At 41.8% G+C, this 18,242-nt stretch overlaps 1 protein-coding gene across 2 annotated transcripts in view; it reads left to right on the top strand.

The window, feature by feature from the left end:
• Positions 1-17,922, top strand: part of THEMIS (thymocyte selection associated) — a 77,251-nt gene extending 59,329 nt beyond the window's left edge. The window contains exons 5-6 of one of the 2 annotated variants that reach the window (XM_075498715.1): positions 7,801-7,954; positions 17,762-17,922. In XM_075498715.1, the coding sequence (XP_075354830.1) occupies positions 7,801-7,954; positions 17,762-17,922 (315 nt within the window). Of the gene's footprint in view, positions 1-7,800; positions 7,955-17,746 lie in introns of both variants that reach the window. The other variant, XM_075498714.1, reaches the window with a different exon arrangement.
• Positions 17,923-18,242: the final 320 nt, after the last annotated feature.

Genomic DNA, 18,242 nt, shown 5'->3' with positions numbered 1-18,242 from the left:
TAACTGCGTTTCATTGCCCAACCTGAGACAGCCCAGGCCTAATTTCTGTAGCTGAGTGCTCACAAGCGTGGCTGCAATTGCTGGGCAGGGTGGGCAGGCAGTGCCGCGGGCAGCGAAGGCAGTGTGAAGAGTCAGGGTGTATGGAAAGGTGACAGCTGAGGGGACCTCACCGGTTCCTACCCACTTTTTGAAGCCATGTGGCACACAGCTTCACAGCACATTTCAATTTGCCAGCATGTAAAATGCAGAAAACAATAATTACCTTTCACTGCCCAGTGTGCTGAATAAAGAAAGTGCTATTTAAGACTAAGTACTCAGAAAAGAAACAGCCTTAAGATAAAGACATATCTGCAAAAATAAATGGAATGCTAACATCATATACATTACCATAAAGATGAAAAAACTGTTCTCTGCTCTGAGGCTCTGGGGAACAAGCATTACCCCCTTTTTGTATTTAGCAGGGAGAGGAGAGGGAGGAGATGGAGCTGGGAGGGCATTATGCACTTCTGTATTTTGCATTTGAACTATTGCTAAAAAAGATTTTAAAATACCCTTTTTGATTTGTAACACTAATAGCTGAAGGTGTCAGCCTGGTGATTTTGTGCTGGCTAATACAGCATTGTTTTGTCCCAGACCACTCAAGGGTGCCCAACATCATTTTCTGTTCTCTTTTGCTTGTGTACAGACAGAGCAGGAGAAAAATGTCTGGGAAAAGAGGCTGACAGCTCTAGTTACACATTGACATAAAAGACCCTTTGGTAGCAAAGCTTCATTTTAAGTCTCTTGAGACGTACTCTGTACTATTCTGGGACACATTTTGGAAAAGAAAAGATCTCATTCAACAATAAATGATTAAATGAGTACTGTGAGCAGTGAACGAGTACATGAAAGTCATTGGATTAGGAACAAAAAGCTTGGGGGTCTGAATTTCTGGAGCAAGCAAAGACTTTTAGTAGAATGTAACAGCAGTACACTCTTGCATGGTTTTTCTTGATAACATAATGCAACTTGTTTTGTCTCAATCAGCTGTAGAATATTTACCTGAACTGTGGGAACTGTGTCAGTGAAGAGTGGCGGTATTTAATTACCTCCTCAAAGCCCCCATGAAATTTCCTTGCAAAGCGTGTGCCGTGCACATAGAACAGCCCTTCTTTAAAGGTCATCCTGTTGGCAGGATCCCTCCCCCCCCCCCCCCCCCCGCTTGCTACTCCCCCCAAATTATTAAACCTCAGCCTGCTTAATTATCAGATTTTAACATTTCACCACATACCGTTGCCCCAAGAAATCACCACACCTGATCAAGAATATTTGCTCTCTGCCTAGTCCCAGACGCAACTGCGAAATTCGCTGTGCTCGTGGTTTCACGCGGGGTGAAGCGGGTGGACGAGAAGGAGAAACCCGTGCCCGGGGAGGGCCGGCAGGCCGCTCCGCCCTGCCGCGCTGCCCCTGCACCCGGGCCCCCACCCCGCCTTTCCCGCGGGAAGGCTCGGCGGAGCGGCGGGATACGGCGGGAAATAGCGCCACCTAGCGGTGCCCGGCGCCCCCGCCCGCCGCCGGCGCTCGCCCCGCCGGGCGCAACCCGCCCGACCCGCAGCCCCCGGAAGAGAACGGCCTGCGCCGCGCCCGCGGAGGGGTCCTTCCCTGCGCCGCCCGTTCTTTTTCGGGCGGTGGGTCGTCGGGATCGATAGGTGACTTGTCGGTCAGGCGGTCGTCGAGCCCGCAGATAAACTGCCTGCCGGGCGAAACTCCGACTGTGCGCGTGCCATCCGTTTCTCCAAGGCCGCTCGGTTTGCTAGGTTACTTGCTTTTGTCTTTGTAGGAACGGATGTAGCTAGAGCTCGACTTTCTGCTCCATTTTGGTTTTTAAATCCAAATGTTCGTATTCAAGCTCTGAGCAAGGATTAACTAATTCTGTCCCTGCTGTTAGGCAAATACCGCTTTTTAAATACCTTGTTTGAACCTTAAGAACGAGCCGACAGTGGCGTCTGCCTGCAGTCGATCATGACTTTATGACATAGCCTCCCCCTTTTTAATCCTTGGGAAAACCCAGGCTACTGACAGTGAAAGTCAAATTAATTGTGATATTGTAGGCATGTACAGAAAGTACCTTGTGAGGGAGAAACCTGTTAAGAGCTTGAACCTGATCAAAAAAAGTTAATTTGATCAGATGTTTCATATCCCTTTTAGGCAGAGAAGAACTCACGAACTAATGTAATTTTGTTCCTGTCTTTGAAATGATATAACCTTGACCCCTTCTTTGGCAAAAATAGTTCATCTGTAGTTTATAGTACCTTATGAGTTCTGCAGGCAAATAATAATTCTCCAAAGTGCTCCCATCCTGTATGTTAATGAGGCTAAATGAGGAGCCTCTTTATTGCCCATGGCCTTTCTGAAGCATCTTCTAACTAGCTCTTCTCCTTTTCCACACTCCAATGGACTGTGGAAAATGAAGGCTTGATATCATGTACTGGAATCAGTGCAATGGGGAAGACTGTTAAAATTCTTCACTACAAAATCATAGACCCTTGTCAGTACCCTTAGCTGTGGGTACACTGTGCCCTTGCAAAAATTACCTTGATGCGCAAGATAAGTTGGCTTGCCAGTAGATCATGCAAGAAGGCTACCTTGGGATACAAATGAGTAATAATCTAAAGGTAATTGTTTCCTTTCAAGTGGAATAAATCCGTCCTAACTGTCTGCCATAATAATGCAAATTTCCTGAGAGGTGTCAGCAGTTTCCATGTGTGTACTCCCATTATTTGAATTTGTGTTTCCCATCTGTTAGGTGGAAGTACCCATTCCTACTTCTAGTCATACAGTGGGTGAAATTTTATTTTGACTAACATTGGTGTAAATCTGACTGATGTAGTTACTCCAGAATGTAGTTACTCCAGCTTAAACTCTTGCAAACCAGAAAATAATTCAGATCTGTGTTTCAAGCTGGTCTAAGGCTCTGATTGTGATAGCACTTACCCTGGTTCTGTATTGATACAATATGGTAGTCAAAGCCTGTGATTCTTCTCTGATTCACTGCAGTTCCAAACTGTCCTTGCAGAAAGTCATGCAGGTATAATGAAGGTTGGAGCAAAATGATATAGGTATGTTGTCACTCTGTAGGTTGCTCTGAAACTCGTGAAGTCTTCTCTATAAATCAGCAACTATGAATACTCCGGCTCACTTAGACTGATATGTCTCTCTCTACCACCCTCCCATAATTTCCTGAAAATATTATCCAAAATACTAAAAGCTAAAGCTTCGTTCAGCCTGGTTTGGCCTTCCCCATGAATACAGTGCTGTATGACTCTCTTACAGAATCTTCATTTGTAGCTTGTGAGGATAAATTGTCTTTTTTGTCTGGAAACAGTGAAATGTGTGTCAACTGCAAAATCATTCATCACACTTTCATTCTACATATACAACTTTTTTTCTGGTGGAAAGGTGCATGCAGCAGTTAAGCATTTTACAGATAAATATACCCATGCAGTATATGCCAAAGCACAGATATATATCTAGAGCTTTGGCTTGAGTTTCTGAAGGCAGCAAAGAGTGCCACTCCAAGCTGTCTTTAAAGACTGCAGTAAAAGGTTTATGATCTGTATCTACTAGCATGGGTGACTCATAATAAATGTACTCCAAAGGTCCAGCACTGATTGCTCCAACAAATGAGTACTCCTCTTCACTGGAGTCATTTGTAATCACATAACAGCTTGACTTTCTGTCTGGAAAAGCATAGTTTTGTCAGATTGCTTTATGCCACTACATCTCTCACAGCGTTTTCAGAGACTATGACAGCTGTTGGTTTCATATTTACTCCCACATTTTTCTGTACTTTAAACAAATGTTGTTTCTCCTTCTTTACTCTGAATGTTCTAGATGCTGTTGAGGCTTTCTTTCCTTCAAAAAAAAAAAAAAAGAAGAAAAGCAACCAAAACAGTAATGTGTATTATGAACACATGTATTATTTTCTTTTTTTGTAAACAGATTTAACAGCCTTTTTTTTTCTTACTTGCTTTAAGCGTTTCTCTTTCTGCTATTCTATCTCAAAGGTTACACTAGTTTTGCTGGGCCCCTCCAAAGTTTTTTTTTTTTTTTAATTCTAAGAACTCCTGTGCTATTTTCTTGGCTTACTGAGTAGTTGTGACCAAATACTGCTGTCTGAAGTATGTGTGGTGTATGGTCTGCCTTTAGTAGTTTTGGATTGTATCTTGCAAAGAAGCAGGAATTTCAGGAGCTGGTGCATCATGGATTACAATTTGGCTCCTGTAAAAGGAAAGATTAAATAGACTAGAAACTCTTCAGCCTGAAGAAGAGGTGACTCAGGAAAAAGAGTAAAAACCTGAATGCAGGGAGAAAATGAATAGAGAGGGATTACAGCAGCAGCATGAAATTATGAGACAGGACAGTAAAAAAAAAACAACCCAAAGGAAATTTTACACAGTGCAGAAGTAAACTCTGGAACTCATTGCCATGTGGTGTTGATATCAGAAATGTAAATTAGTTCAAAAAGCAATGAAAGAAATATTCACAGGGAGACAACTGTTAATAGCCCAAATTTTTTAACTCAGAGGAGAATGCACCTTGGGGCTGTGAGAAGGGGATGCTAGCATACGCTTAAATTGCAGGGAAAATTGGCATTTTTGGAACAGGTTTTGTGTGACTGGGGCTGTAGATAGGCAAAAGTGTTACTATTTGTGGAGTGCCATTTGTAAGAATAAGAACTGCTGTCAGTTTTCACTGCTTCTGGCACGGGCAAGCAGAGGGAAGCCTTGCTTGTCGAAGTGAGCTCACGCACACGTGCACACCAATGCAGTGCTTTAAGCTCTTCAGGTAATCAAGGGAAATTAATTCAAACCGTTCGCTCTGAAACTCAGTTTGCTACTGCAGTGTTTTCAGTTCGTGCATCTTAGATAGATAAACTCTGCACTCACAACTTCTGCAGGATGCTGAAACTTCTGTTCTTACTAAAGTCATGTGTCTCCAGCCCTTTAGTTCTCACCTTAGCTCTCACCCTTGTTTGTATCCTGTTTGATGTAACACCTCCTATTTCCTGAGAGGGGCTGCACAGTCTTACACTACCTTACCTTTATGGCTTTGTGCTTTGTCTTCCGAGTTATTTCTGGACAATGAGCAAACCTAGAGATGTAATGGGCAATGCCTAGCCATTGGGGTAAAATTTTTAGTTCACACACCTGTAGCTGTTGGTTGGATTTTTCCAAATGCTGAGATTCGGGATTTCCTCACGAGTAGGCTGTTATAACAAATGGCTGTGATTCAGATCATGAGTTTTTAACTGAATAAGTGTTTCTTCTGGCAGTAACAGTACGGAAAACCATGGCTGACTTCTTTAAATTAGTGGAACAACGACTCCACATAGATGGAAACTCTGTGCTGTTAAGCCTGCCTAGTATTTGAAAGACAACTGTAAGACTTCACTCTTGTATAGTTTAAAAAAGCATCTTATCTCTGTTGGTCTCTAGTATAATTGTTATCTATAGTGCTATGAAGAATGTTAAAGGGATATCAGATTTCAGCATATAGTGAAGTGACAATCCAGCTTGCGTAATCCTGTTTGCTTTTAAATGTTTGAGCTCTGCATATTTTAATTTGTTTGCAGGGTGCCCTGGGTAACCATTGTATCACAGTATGTGGTTTTGCTGGTGACTGATAAGATTAGCACAAACTTCAGTTACATTCTTCTTAATGAGGGGATCTTTCTGTTTTGATACCAAGGCTCGTTTTTAGTTAAGTCAATGCAAAATAAATAATCTGAACATACTCATTCATGATATTGATTGCTAGGATTAACATGTTAAATAAGGAGCTGACTAGAAAATAAGAGAATTCATTATTTAAAAAAAAATATTTCTTTTTAATGTCTACTATTTAAATTAAGATTCCCTAGTTACCTGAAAGCTGACTTTTAAGTGAAAGCTTTCTGTGTGCTAAGTATGCCAAATAACTTGAACACAGGAAGAATTTGCCTATGAATGGTAATGTTTCCCTGCCCTTCTCAAGATCTTTCATTTGTAATAAACAGATATGACTGATACTGAGGATAGGACAAGTTTAGTGACAGCTTTGAAAAATCATTATTTAAGGGAGCAGAAGATGGACATTTCTCAATAACTACCTGCAAAGTGTGTGTTCATATTGCCAGGCCAGACTGGCAACAAACAGGCGGTGCATATAGGCATGTTTAGGTGCAGATGATCGAGAAAAGAACTGGAGATCAAAGAAAGGCCACGCTCTGTTGGTGGAAGAAAGACAAAGGTACTGTAACCTCAGTGAAGCTATTCCACAGTACACCAGCCGAGCATCGTCCTAGTTTGAACGGTGTCTTTTCCATTGGGTTATTTTAATTCTCTGCTGGGAAGAACTTCTTCTGACATTTCTGTCCTCTTTGCAAAATATTTCTCAGCTGTATTTTTTTTGTACAAATCCCTGAGGTTTTTGTGAATTACTTCACTGCTTAAAGCTTTGCTTGACCTCAGAAGCTCTTTTGCAATCAAGGAGAGCACTAGCCAGCATTGTACAGACTGTACTGCACAAACTTGCATTGAATACTGCAACTCAGTCAACCCCTGCAGATCGAGCTTGCAGTGTTATTTTAGAAAATGGAGAAAACTACCATAGATTCCTCTAACTGAAAAATGAGGGTCTTCCACTTATGTCTCATCGTGGCCCACCCACTGAGGAAAATTGTCCATGTGTTTTACAGATTTCATCCTCATCTGTTCTTCTTAATATACTCTCTCAAATTTTCTATTTCAGTTACCAGTGACTTTCTCGTCGATAGCTGATGTCTTTTTTCAAAAGGGGCAGATTGTCATAAAATGTAGGCTTGTGTTGTGCTTTCGCAAATTGTGGGTTGATTCTGAAAAGATCAGACACTATTACTGTGTACCTACTGTCAGTTTTACCAACATGACCTCTCTCTGAATAGGATGGGCTTTTTCATTGCTGAGGAAAATCTACATTTGATTTTGAATGGAAAATCCATACTGATTATTTTTTAAAATATATACTCTCTGGTATAATGATTGCAATTGGACTGTACCTACACTGCAGCTACTGTATAGCTTCACTGAAGATATACTTTTTGATGCTTTTAATTGACTCTTATTTACACAGATGAAAAATATGTATTTGACTGAAAGTATTTATGACATAAATACCTCAGAATTAAAAAAAAAACAACAGAATTATGGAAATGTATGTATCAAGCCTGAATTTCAAGGGGTGCAAGTATTGCAGCCATATAACTTACTTTCTGCAATGTAATAACACTATAATTAGTTACTCCATAATTGCCTGTTCCTATCGTCTAACTATACCCACTATGCTATGAATGCTACTGGATAAATGTAATTGAAATGTCAGACTTTATATGAATTTGTGATGTAATATGTAACAGAACTCATTAAATGAACGATCGATACAATAAAAGTAGTTAATCAGAAAGAAATCTGTATCAACCAAAAGGGATACATAAATCTCCCTCCTTGTGTTTGCATGACTCCATACACCCAAAAAAGAACAGAAATACTGGAGATATGTTTTAAAGGTAATTTCTTCACCTAGAGTGCTTTCTGGTCATGTTATTTTGTGATGTACGTGCCTCAAAGACCAGCATTATGGTAAATGTGATTGATGATTTACTTTGACAAACAGGAGATTTGTGGTTAAAATTCACAGAAGTAACCCAAAGAATGTTACTCTTACGTGTCACATCTCTGCAAGCATCCAGTCTGGAGTAACAATTTACATGTAAAGTCAATGTGCTCTTCTATGTAATTTCAGAACTTCTGTGTAGACACCACCAAGAAATTGTGCTCAAAACAAGCTGCCGATGTTTCGGAATTACCAGTTAGTTGTCAAAATGATTTGGTGCCTCGTGAAAATAAGAAGGACATGACTGCGAAAGCTACATTAGTGGAAACCAGTGTGATTAAAGGTCAGTTAAGCTTTATGGTTTGAGTTATTAATATAACAAAGCTTAACCCCTGCCCTGATAAATAATTTACATACAGGATTATCTTGCGTGATTTCACTTGGAATCTGTGGCTTAGTCAAAAGAGATGAAAAGTGAACATTTCTGTTCTTCCTCCATAAATGCCATAAGGCAAATTCATCTGAGCTCTCAACAGCAGCATGGTATTAAACTCTGTTGACATTGCAGCATGAATATTCAGTAGTTTTTAGGAACAGACACGTGGAAAAGTTTCACTTTCCTCTTGCTTTAGGATAGTGCTTACACATCATCTGTTATAAAAAAAGCTGATTCCAACAGGTATTAAAGACGAGCAAGCAATTTGCATTAAAGATATGAAGATGTCTTCAACTCACATTTTTGTATTTTGAAGAAAAAAATAATATTGAGCAAATTACTTGACTGATAATTGTTTTTAAAGTTACCATTTGCTTGGATTTCCCAAGCATTTTTGATAGCTGGTTAGTTTTTCTACTTATCTTTCAAGTTTTTTCCTTTTTCAGAAAGGAAACGTATTGAAGTTGAGAAGCTAGATGATAAGAGGACAAATCCAAAAGACTTTACAGTTAATATAAAAAATTCAATTGATTTCATTAATCTGTCAGTCACAGGTTATATCTGAAATACGAACACATCACATTAATTACAACACTGGAACATTTGGAAGGCTAAAGCACAAATACTCATCCTCACAGCATTTGTTAACTGATAATTGATATCAATATAAGAACTTCCCATTAAGTTTCTCTTTATTGTCTTGTCATTCAGTATGTGAGCCTCCTAAAAAGGACTGCCTATTTGAAACTACGCATATTGAAACTTCCAAATGCAACATAAACAACTTTTATAGTGAAGAATTACTGTGGCGTGTTGAATATTCACTAATCCTTATTGCTGTGGAAGTTGATTATTTGGGGACTGGTTTTTGAAAGGCATTTTGGTATCTGGCTGCTTTGAAGGATAATCCCAAATTTGTTATTTTGTGGCTTTGAAAAATCTCCCTGCAGGCTCCATTTTGTCACTGCTTAATGATTTGATTAGATTTTATAGGGGTAAATGGTGAAGCTTCTATATTGGCAGCTACAAAGGACGGTATCCTCTGTTTAAACCCCAGAAAAAAATGAATACCAAGATGGGTTAATGTTGTACTCCTTTGTGCCAAGGGAACTACCTGCAAATCACTGGTGCTTGACTTCGAAAACCGCTGTCCATGCTACAGGGATCAGTTGGATCACTTGCATGGCTTAGTCCCTGTGGGGTGAGGCAGGCATGGGAAGCAGGGGGGATGCACCTGAAGAAAACATGACCAAAGCATCTTTACTGAAGTAAGCCAGGCTTAAAGTTTATGCTGAGGACTGGCTTATTCACAAGCACGGGAGTCAATGCTCATGTGGGTGCTTTACTTGATGGGTTTAGACTCCTCACAGACAGGGAAAGCCACACAGGCTGAAGTCACATAATGGTTTTACAGTCGAGATTTTTCAAAGATTTTTCTCAATGCAGCCACTCAGTTTGTGCAGTGAGAAGCAGTGTTGTATAGTCACTTCCTGTGCCTCTTACAGGAACTCTGCAGTAGTTTCTAAACTGAGATCCCTTGGCTGAGAAAAGAAGTTTGGAGCTACCGTCACTAAGGCTTCAGCTAAATAACAGGATTTGGAGGTGGCCAGGTCTTTCCATTTTTATATTGGAACCATCTTCCTACTGTGAGAGTATTTGTTACTGCTTGTGTTTCTTTTGTCACTGGGCACCACTGAGAAGAGTCTGGGTCCTTCTTCTTCACATCTTCCCATCAGACGTTTGTACCCAGTGATAAGATCCTCTCTGAGCCTTCTCTTTACCAGGCTGAACAGTCCCAGCCCTCTCAGCCTCCCCTTCTATTTCAGATGCTCTAGTCCCTTAATCATCTTCATGGCCCTTTGCTGGACTCAGTCCCGAATGTCCATGTCCCTCTTGTACTGGGGAGCCCAGACCTGGACCCAGAACTCCAGGTGTGCTCTCACCAGTGCTGAGCAGAGGGGTAAGGATCTCTGCTGGCACCACCTTGCCTAATGTAGCCCAGGAGGTTGTTGGACTGCTTTGCCACAAGGGCACATTGCTGGCTCATGGGCAGCTTGTCTACCAGGACCCCCATGTTTTTCTCTGCAAACCTGCTTTCCAGCCAGTCAGCCCCAGCCTGTACTGGTGCATGGGGTTATTCTTCCCCAGGTGCAGGACCTTGCATTTTCCTTTACTGAACTTCCTGAGATTCCTCTCTGTCCAGTTTTCCAGCCTGACCAGGTCCCTCTGAATAGCAGCACAACCATCTCAGCCACTCCTCCCAGTTTTGTACCATCTGCAGACTTAGTGAGGGTACACTCTGTCCCATCATGCATGTCATTAATGAATCACAGTGTCTGTAGCAGACACCTGCAACAACATTGCCCATGTTGGTTTTGTCTGCTAATCCTGACCCAGAAGCTCTCAGCAGGCTCTTCACCTGTCCCTAGGCAGAGGGCTGCCTCTGTTAGCCATGCTACCAGCAAAGGTTCTGCCTTCTCCTTCATGCTGCTCACTCTTCTTGTTAGCTCACACAGTTTGCAGTTTTGGACACTAGAAAACAGACTTGGGCTTTTTGCAAATGTTCTTGATTTGGACCTTCTACTGAACAAGTTTCAGCACCGTAGTGAAACAAGGCAATGTTGCTGACTGTCTCATCTGCCCCGGTTGGGGTCTGCCTGCCTTCTCTCTATTCAGTCTGGGCCAGTAGCATTAGTCTTTTGCCCATCCCATTAACCCTTATTTATATATCCTTGATAAACCTTTTTCAGAATCTCCAAGAGCACTTGATTTTTTATTTACTGTTTTTCACATTGTAGCACAAGTCTGTTTTTCTTAGCCAATTCTTCATTTGTTTTTAATTCTGAAACACTCTAATTGAGAAGAAGGCTTTTCCTAGGGACTTTTTCAAGTTTTAAATTATCTTCTCTTAGTTGTTCTTGCTCTGTTTCCTTTGGCCTTCATTCCATTAAAATCCCAACCTTTGTTGCGATATCCCTTCTGTGAAAGCAGAGTTTTCTTATCTGCTGGCTGTGACCCACGCATCGATCATAATGGTAGATTACTGACATTTCTTCCTGCTTCCAGTACATGCATTTCTTTTAAACTTTAGGTATCAGTCAGGTTCATTTTTTTCCTACCTATTTCCCTGAGTTTATGGCTGGAGACCTGTGCTTTGCAAGTAACCCTAGGTGCATGGCCAAGGGTATTAGATAAAAAATGGTGTTAGGGCTGCTGAAGGCTTGCTTGCCTCTGGTCCTGCAAAGATTCACAGTCCTAACTCTTCCCAGCTGGCCCAGTTCTTAGCAGTGTTTCTGATTTCAAAGCTCATCGATCGTATGTCTCCTGCCTCATTCTTCATGAAAGCTGCAGTTAGTTAATTTTAAGTTCATCCTATATACTGTATTAGCTTAGACTACGCTCAGAAGATCAGATAATGAATAGCCTTTGTTACTGAGGGTTTGCAAACAAACTCTTAGTACCTCTGTTTAGTACACACATAGAAAATCGAGTGGTAGTATCATAATGTTTCTTCTTTTGCAAGGCTAGGAAATTGTTTCTTGTTTAATTGCCTTGGAGTATATCCCTGTACAAACTTTGTCTAAATTTGAGTATAGTGTGAGTTTGAGCTAGGCAGATTTAACCTAGACCAAAGAGCAGTGATGGATTGTACGCCGACATACCCAAATCAAAGCTGAAGATTTTTCTGAAAGATGTGTGTTAGTATAGCCCAAAATTATTTGGCTTAATTCAAAGATAACTGCAGAATTATACAGGAGATTGGATTAGATGATACAGCGGTTCTTCCTGGCCAGCCAGAGGATCCCCATGAGTCCACTGTTGCGTGCAGCAAGCTTGCCTGTTCCAGAGAGTATACTCTGCTCTGCTAATTCACAAGATAATGGATTAGAAAATATGTCAAGACTAATAACACAGACACACTCCTGTGGGTTTTGAGTGGGAGGAAATGCACCATTCACTGACTAATCTTTAAACTTCTACTGGTGAATGTTAAGCCACCCTCCAAAGCACCCACCTGTTTCAAATTCCTAATAAGGATGTTGAATCTGTGCTCTCAAAAAACCCAGTCAGAGACAATTACTATTTCTTACCAAAGGCCAGATAGTTCCAAAAAGAAAAGCAATGTTTTTCTTTCAGTTTTAAGGCCTCTATTGTCTTTCCTTGCAGAGTTCATGTTAATAAAGATAGGATTTATTGTCTTTGTTTCTAAGAAATTGAACTTTTTTTCTCTGTTGCAATTAAACCTGAATTGGCCACTAAAGATATTATCTTGTTTTCTTATATTTGACTGAGTTTGAATTCATTAGAAATAGTAGCAATATCTGCAGGATAATAACTCTCATCAGAAATCTGCTGTATCAGTTTTTTGTTAACCTTGAAATTTATTCTAAGTGAAGTTTCTAAAACATTGCCTAATCTTCTTGCTCATGGCTTAGGTTTCTGGAATTGTTACAGTCTGCAATAAAAAAGTGTTTATGTTGATTTTGTTTATTGATGTCAGGACATTTTAGGGAAGATATTTATATATTCTGACTTCAGGCACTTTTTTTAGGAGACCAGTAGGCTGGAGAATGAAAAAAAGGAAGGGGCCTTCTAATTGTAGTTTAGGATGCACATGTAACATCTACTAAATTTGGCAATGAAAATTGTTTGAGAAATTTCTGCCCCCGTGCTGTAGCTTGCTGTCCCATCAGTTAGGACAATACATTTGGTTATGGGACTGTGCTCTAAACCAAATATTAAAATGAATTAAACATAATATCCTCAAAAACTTAAAGCAAAACATAGAATTCTGAATTGTTTTGAAAAAAGCTCTTCTTTCTTCGATGATGGCACAGGGCTTTCGTACTAGCGTTCTGAATTAGGTGCATAGGGATAAGCAATATGAATTAGGAATCCTTTACTGTATGCATGTATGACAACTCTTTCCAGTTTCCACACTTTAGCTCAGTCTTTGATTAGGGCAAAACTGTTACTAGATCCTTTGGCTCCTATGGTCCTGTAACTATCTTTAAAAAAATAATTGGACTCATTTTCTTCGTTTTTGGGCTGTGAACACAAAACTTACTCTTGGCTGACACATCTTCTGAGATAAGTTTAAAAAAGGTAAGAAAATGAGAAATAAGGAGATCACATCATTGGATAGGATGGCAAGTACACTTTAGTAAATTATATTTAAACGTTTTCAATCAGCTTTCTTCTTAACTAAACTCTAACTTCTTGTACAGCAGGGGAAAGAAAGCATGGGCTCTGAATCCTTACCTATTTCTCTCGTTTATTGGATATGACTGATTTTACTTGCAGTAATACGCAGAGGTTCCAGGCAGGAGCTTGTAGAAGTGGTGGCAAGGAGGAGGTATCGCAGTGTCATGTGTAGCGTAACTGAAGGGGACTTCACATGAGTCACCCCTCCCGCTCTCTGGCAGTGCTGTCTGGCTCTGCTCCACCAGCCCCGTGCAGAGCAGCACGGGGAGCTGCGGGGGGTGCGTGACGGTGCCCTGAGCCCTCCTCCTTACCCTCTTGCAGGCAGGTATGATGGGGCCTGAAATATGCAATTGTTTAAAACTTGTGGCAACTGTTTCTCATCTGCAAGAGCTGTTGATACGCTGAGGATTTGTTTTACAACAAGAGGCGGTAGTGCAAGAGTAGAAATTAGTGTCTCTAAGAATTCAGTAAAACCAGCAAGATAAACTAGAAAAGAAGTGCCAAAGAAGAAAATGAAAAAATAAAAGGACAGTGAAAGAGGTCAACAGATGTCACCTTCAGGAAATTCAAGATTTTTTAAGAAATTAAATTTAAGATTAAACTTTTCCAAACAACGGGTTAGTAGATTCCAGAGGGAGATAAACGTTACCCATACACGAATTGCAACCCTACAGTGCGTATGAAATATTTTGATGGTGGCACTTCACAGTTTTTAAAGATACGCTACATCATCACGTGAAGGAATGGTTGATGGATACCGGCTCAAGGAACAGTCCATTAGTTTTATGGGCTCTGATTCTGCTATCACTCAATAGCTTTCAGTAGCACTCCCTAAGGAATTAGTTCTCATTAGGACTGAGGAGCATCAGAACCAGACCCACAGCAAATAAAATGCTAATGTTCATGGATCTGGCTTATGCAAATGCCTTCAGTTCTGTGTATTTTCACCTAAGTGATATGCAGAAATAAGGATGTGGTTCTACTGTGTTTAGTTCACAATATTATTGCATATAATAATTCACAGCTATTGTTTTCAAGTTAGGCGTAAGTAAACACTCAATGTTATTATGTGGTTGAATGTTAATTTATGCAGCATGAATCCTGAACTGAGATATTTACCACAGCTGTAAAACTGTGTTATGGTTACGGGCAGGGGCGTTTAGGTGTGCAGCCTTGTGTGTACATGCGTTGGGCTTTCTAGCACTGGTTGCATTCAAGCAAGGGTCCTGATGGACTGGGTTACTTCTGTTCCCTACATTTTGAAGGACAGCAGAATGGAGAGTTATGACAACTGTTTGTGACCTTGAAATTTGTGGAAAAAACAGCAAGTATATTCCGAGGAAAAAAACCCCAAATCCTGCCTACTCGAGGACACAAGTGAGATAAATGGAAATTTTTAGTCTGCAGAGCACTACCCTTCCACTATAAAGGCAAATGTAATTATACAAATTGTTCCAGGAAGAGCAGAATTAATGAAATTTGGTTTAGTAAGTATTCAGGTCTGTAGTCGCCTACTGCTCGTCTCCCCCTTCCCTGATAATAACCAAAACTCTCCTTATGGCACTCCTATCAAACAAAAAAGAGCTGGTCTGGAGCTATGTGTGTGTTGAGTGGCCAACCAATATGCACATGCTGATTTATCCTGCTGTCTGCTGCCAAATGGAGTGTATAACAGCTGTGTTCTGCGTGTTTTTCTTTCAAGAGAGGAACTAATTCAACTCTCGCTTTTGTAACCACGTTGAGACTTCTGCCCCCTTTTCAAATCTGACTGACATTGGCAAAAAAACTTTTAAAGGTACTGGAGAGATTGACAGATGAATGGGTAGACAGCACGATGACATAAGCCTTGTTTTCTTAGCAGGCTGAGATGGCATATCTGATTCAGTAATTCAGTGTTGAGGCTAATAGATTTTTTTCAAACAGGGAAGCAAATTGCATTGATTTCACTGTTCAGAATTCCCTTGGGATCGTTCAGTTCGTCCCATCCATTGCTTAATGCTTTATTGAAGTGTAAATATATGCATTTCAGAAGGCATCCTACACACGTTTGGGACTGGGGACAGCTGTGATTTAGTCTGGCCTGATGACATTAATTTCCTTTCTCCTTGAGCTGTCTTGCTTAGCAGCGTATCATTTTGTTTGCGTGTGTTTGGGAAAGAAGAAAGCCTAGCTATGCCATCCATGAGCAATCTGTACTTTATATCTGTATTAGCAAGCCTAAGCGCACAAACAATATTTCCCTTGCTGAATCACAGGGATTAGCTTATTCTTTCAGTGCCTGTTTTATTCATCAGTTTACTTTTACTGATATCAAACACAGCCAACTTGCAAATGAACTACAAACCTGGAAATGCATATTAACAAGATAATGGCCACATGTGTGAGTGAGATCTTAATTAAATTTCTCATCATAGGTTTGGGGTTTGGTTTTTTTTTTCCTTTTTATGCCTAGATCTGGAAATACTTTGCTAATTTACTCATTCCTAAAGAGCAGCAGGGGGACTTGTGAGTAAATTGGTCTATGATAAACTCTGTGCTGGTGTGGCCAGACAGCTGCTTGATTAACTTAATGGTTATTTCTGGCCTTAAAAAGTCTATGAAGAAGAGGATCACAACTTCAGAAAGAAATGAGTCCTGCCTAAGCTTTTCAGGGAGAGACACCTCAGCTGTGGAGACTCTCAGGAGGAACACAAGTGGGGTTTGGAGACCTCCGAGAGAATATACAGCTGTTTTCTTGGTGAAGGGGAGGGAACACAGTGGTCACAAGGCTAAGCTTGGGAGGATTCTTGTTTGAGAAGCTCAGTCCCACAAGGAAGGACCTGTTTGACAAGCATGGCCTTGCTGGGAGGTCTGATAGGCTGTGAGGCCTTGTGCACATTTGCAGGTTGTTTCAGGTTATGTCATAGCAAATTAACCAAACAGGAACAGCTGTACCAAAAGCAGTGTTTCACACTGTTTTGCCATTTCAGGTGAAATTTTTTGCTTTAGAAACACAGGATCCTCTCAGCTCCATTAAATGGAGCCTTCCTGACAAACCCCAAGGGTGCGCTGCTCCTGGTAGGGGAACTCCTGTGCTGCTCCCCTCCCCTCCCCTCCCCTCCCCTCCCCTCCCCTCCCCTCCCCTCCCCTCCCCTCCCCTCCCCTCCCCTCCCCTCCCCTCCCCTCTCCTCTCCTCTCCTCTCCTCTCCTCTCCTCTCCTCTCCTCTCCTCTCCTCTCCTCTCCTCTCCTCTCCTCTCCTCTCCTCTCCTCTCCTCTCCTCTCCTCTCCTCTCCTCTCCTCTCCTCTCCTCTCCTCTCCTCTCCTCTCCTCTCCTCTCCTCTCCTCTCCTCTCCTCTCCTCTCCTCTCCTCTCCTCTCCTCTCCTCTCCTCTCCTCTCCTCTCCTCTCCTCTCCTCTCCTCTCCTCCCCTCCCCTCCCCTCCCCTCCCCTCCCCTCCCCTCTCCTCTCACCACCACCACCTGACTCTTCCCCACCACAGCCTGGGCCAGGGGATGTGGTGTCTCTAGGGGGGGCACTCAGTGACTGATCCTTCTGGGGTCCTGCTCCATGTGACCAGTGGTCCCATGCGTCTTGCGGAGCTACCTCTAGCTCCAGGGAAGCAGTAGGGCCACCTGGGCAGGGGAGGAGACCCTGGGGCCTTCTGGCAGCGGCCCGTAGCTCCCTGGTGTGAGCTGTAATGTGAAGCTGTTGCTGTGCCAAGAGTCGGAGCAGAGCCCACCCCGGTGCTGGAGCTGCAAAGAGGCCTCCCGTGAGGGTCTCTGCCCTTGTGGGAAAAGGCCACTGTGTTTTGGAAGGTTTGTCCTCAGTATTGCCCCAGGCTGGTCTAAGTGGACGTAAAGAAATGTACTTGAAAACTTCATTTTAACCTCAAGCCACTTTCAAGCTTGCAGCTTTCTTTGTTGTATCTCCTTCTGAATAAGAAAAAAGTGGGGGGTTTGGCTGTAGGAAATCCCAAAGTAACACCACAGTTTCCCAGCTGGAGAGGCCCATCTCTTCAGGCAACGAAACACAAGAGCATGGGAGCACATCTGCAATAGGGATGGTACGGGCTGCACTTGGCAAGTGGACTGCTCTTCTCTTGATATGGTCAGACAGTGTTATCTGCCTGCTTTTATGCTGTCAGTGATCACACTTTTCAACCATTTTAATAAACCTTAGAGTTATCTGTGGACAGCTAGCAGGGAGCGGACAACAGATTATCCTGTTTGCCCACAGACTTTAAGGCACAAGTATTGTGCAAAAACTGAAATAGGAATTCTTAAGAGCGAAGACTCTCTTATAAAATGCTCAGCTGGGTTTCATTCTTGATCTGCCACAGATACTGCTCAGGAGCTTGAGCAAGTCATTTAAGATCTCTGTGAAAATGAGAGAAGTGAGGAGAACATTGCTTGCTTTGTTTTTTGCTTTTGTGGTTGTCTGTATGAATTGTATGTTTTTTCAGGGCAAGGGCAGAGTCTTCCATTTCCTTACAGTTGCTTTTTGCTAATTGCTCAGGTCTAACAAATAAAGCACTTGGAAAGTGTGAAGCAGAAAAAGAAGAAGAAGAAGAAGAGTACAACTATGACTATGTGGATGAAAACATAATTGGGAACATAAGAAAAGTATTTCAAGACACCACCGTTTCTAGCACCATTAGAAATAAGCATGCATTCTCTGAAGGAAGAAGGTGAGTGTGACCTATGATCACTTACGGATGCAAACAAATGCGGGCAGAGTGATTTTTTTCAGACTGGCTGGTAACCTTCACTCCCCAAAACGAGGGAGGGTTTCCCCTGGGAGCTGCCGCTGTTGCCCCCAATGTCCTGTGAATAACGCAAGAAGGGCAACTCTGAGCTGCCGCCTGTGACACCCTGTCACTCTTAGCGATGTCACCTTTGTCAAAGCGGTACCTGTTGTCGTTCTGGTGATGGAAGTGCACAGGCAAGACTAGGTTTACAGGTAGAGGCAAAACCTTAATTAGACCAACAGTTATCCTTACAAAAACACACAG

The sequence above is a fragment of the Mycteria americana genome, chromosome 3 (genome assembly GCF_035582795.1).
Source record: "Mycteria americana isolate JAX WOST 10 ecotype Jacksonville Zoo and Gardens chromosome 3, USCA_MyAme_1.0, whole genome shotgun sequence".
NCBI lineage: Eukaryota > Metazoa > Chordata > Aves > Ciconiiformes > Ciconiidae > Mycteria > Mycteria americana.
The sequence above is the reverse complement of the archived record's forward strand: the minus strand, read 5'-3'. Positions and strand labels throughout refer to the sequence as shown.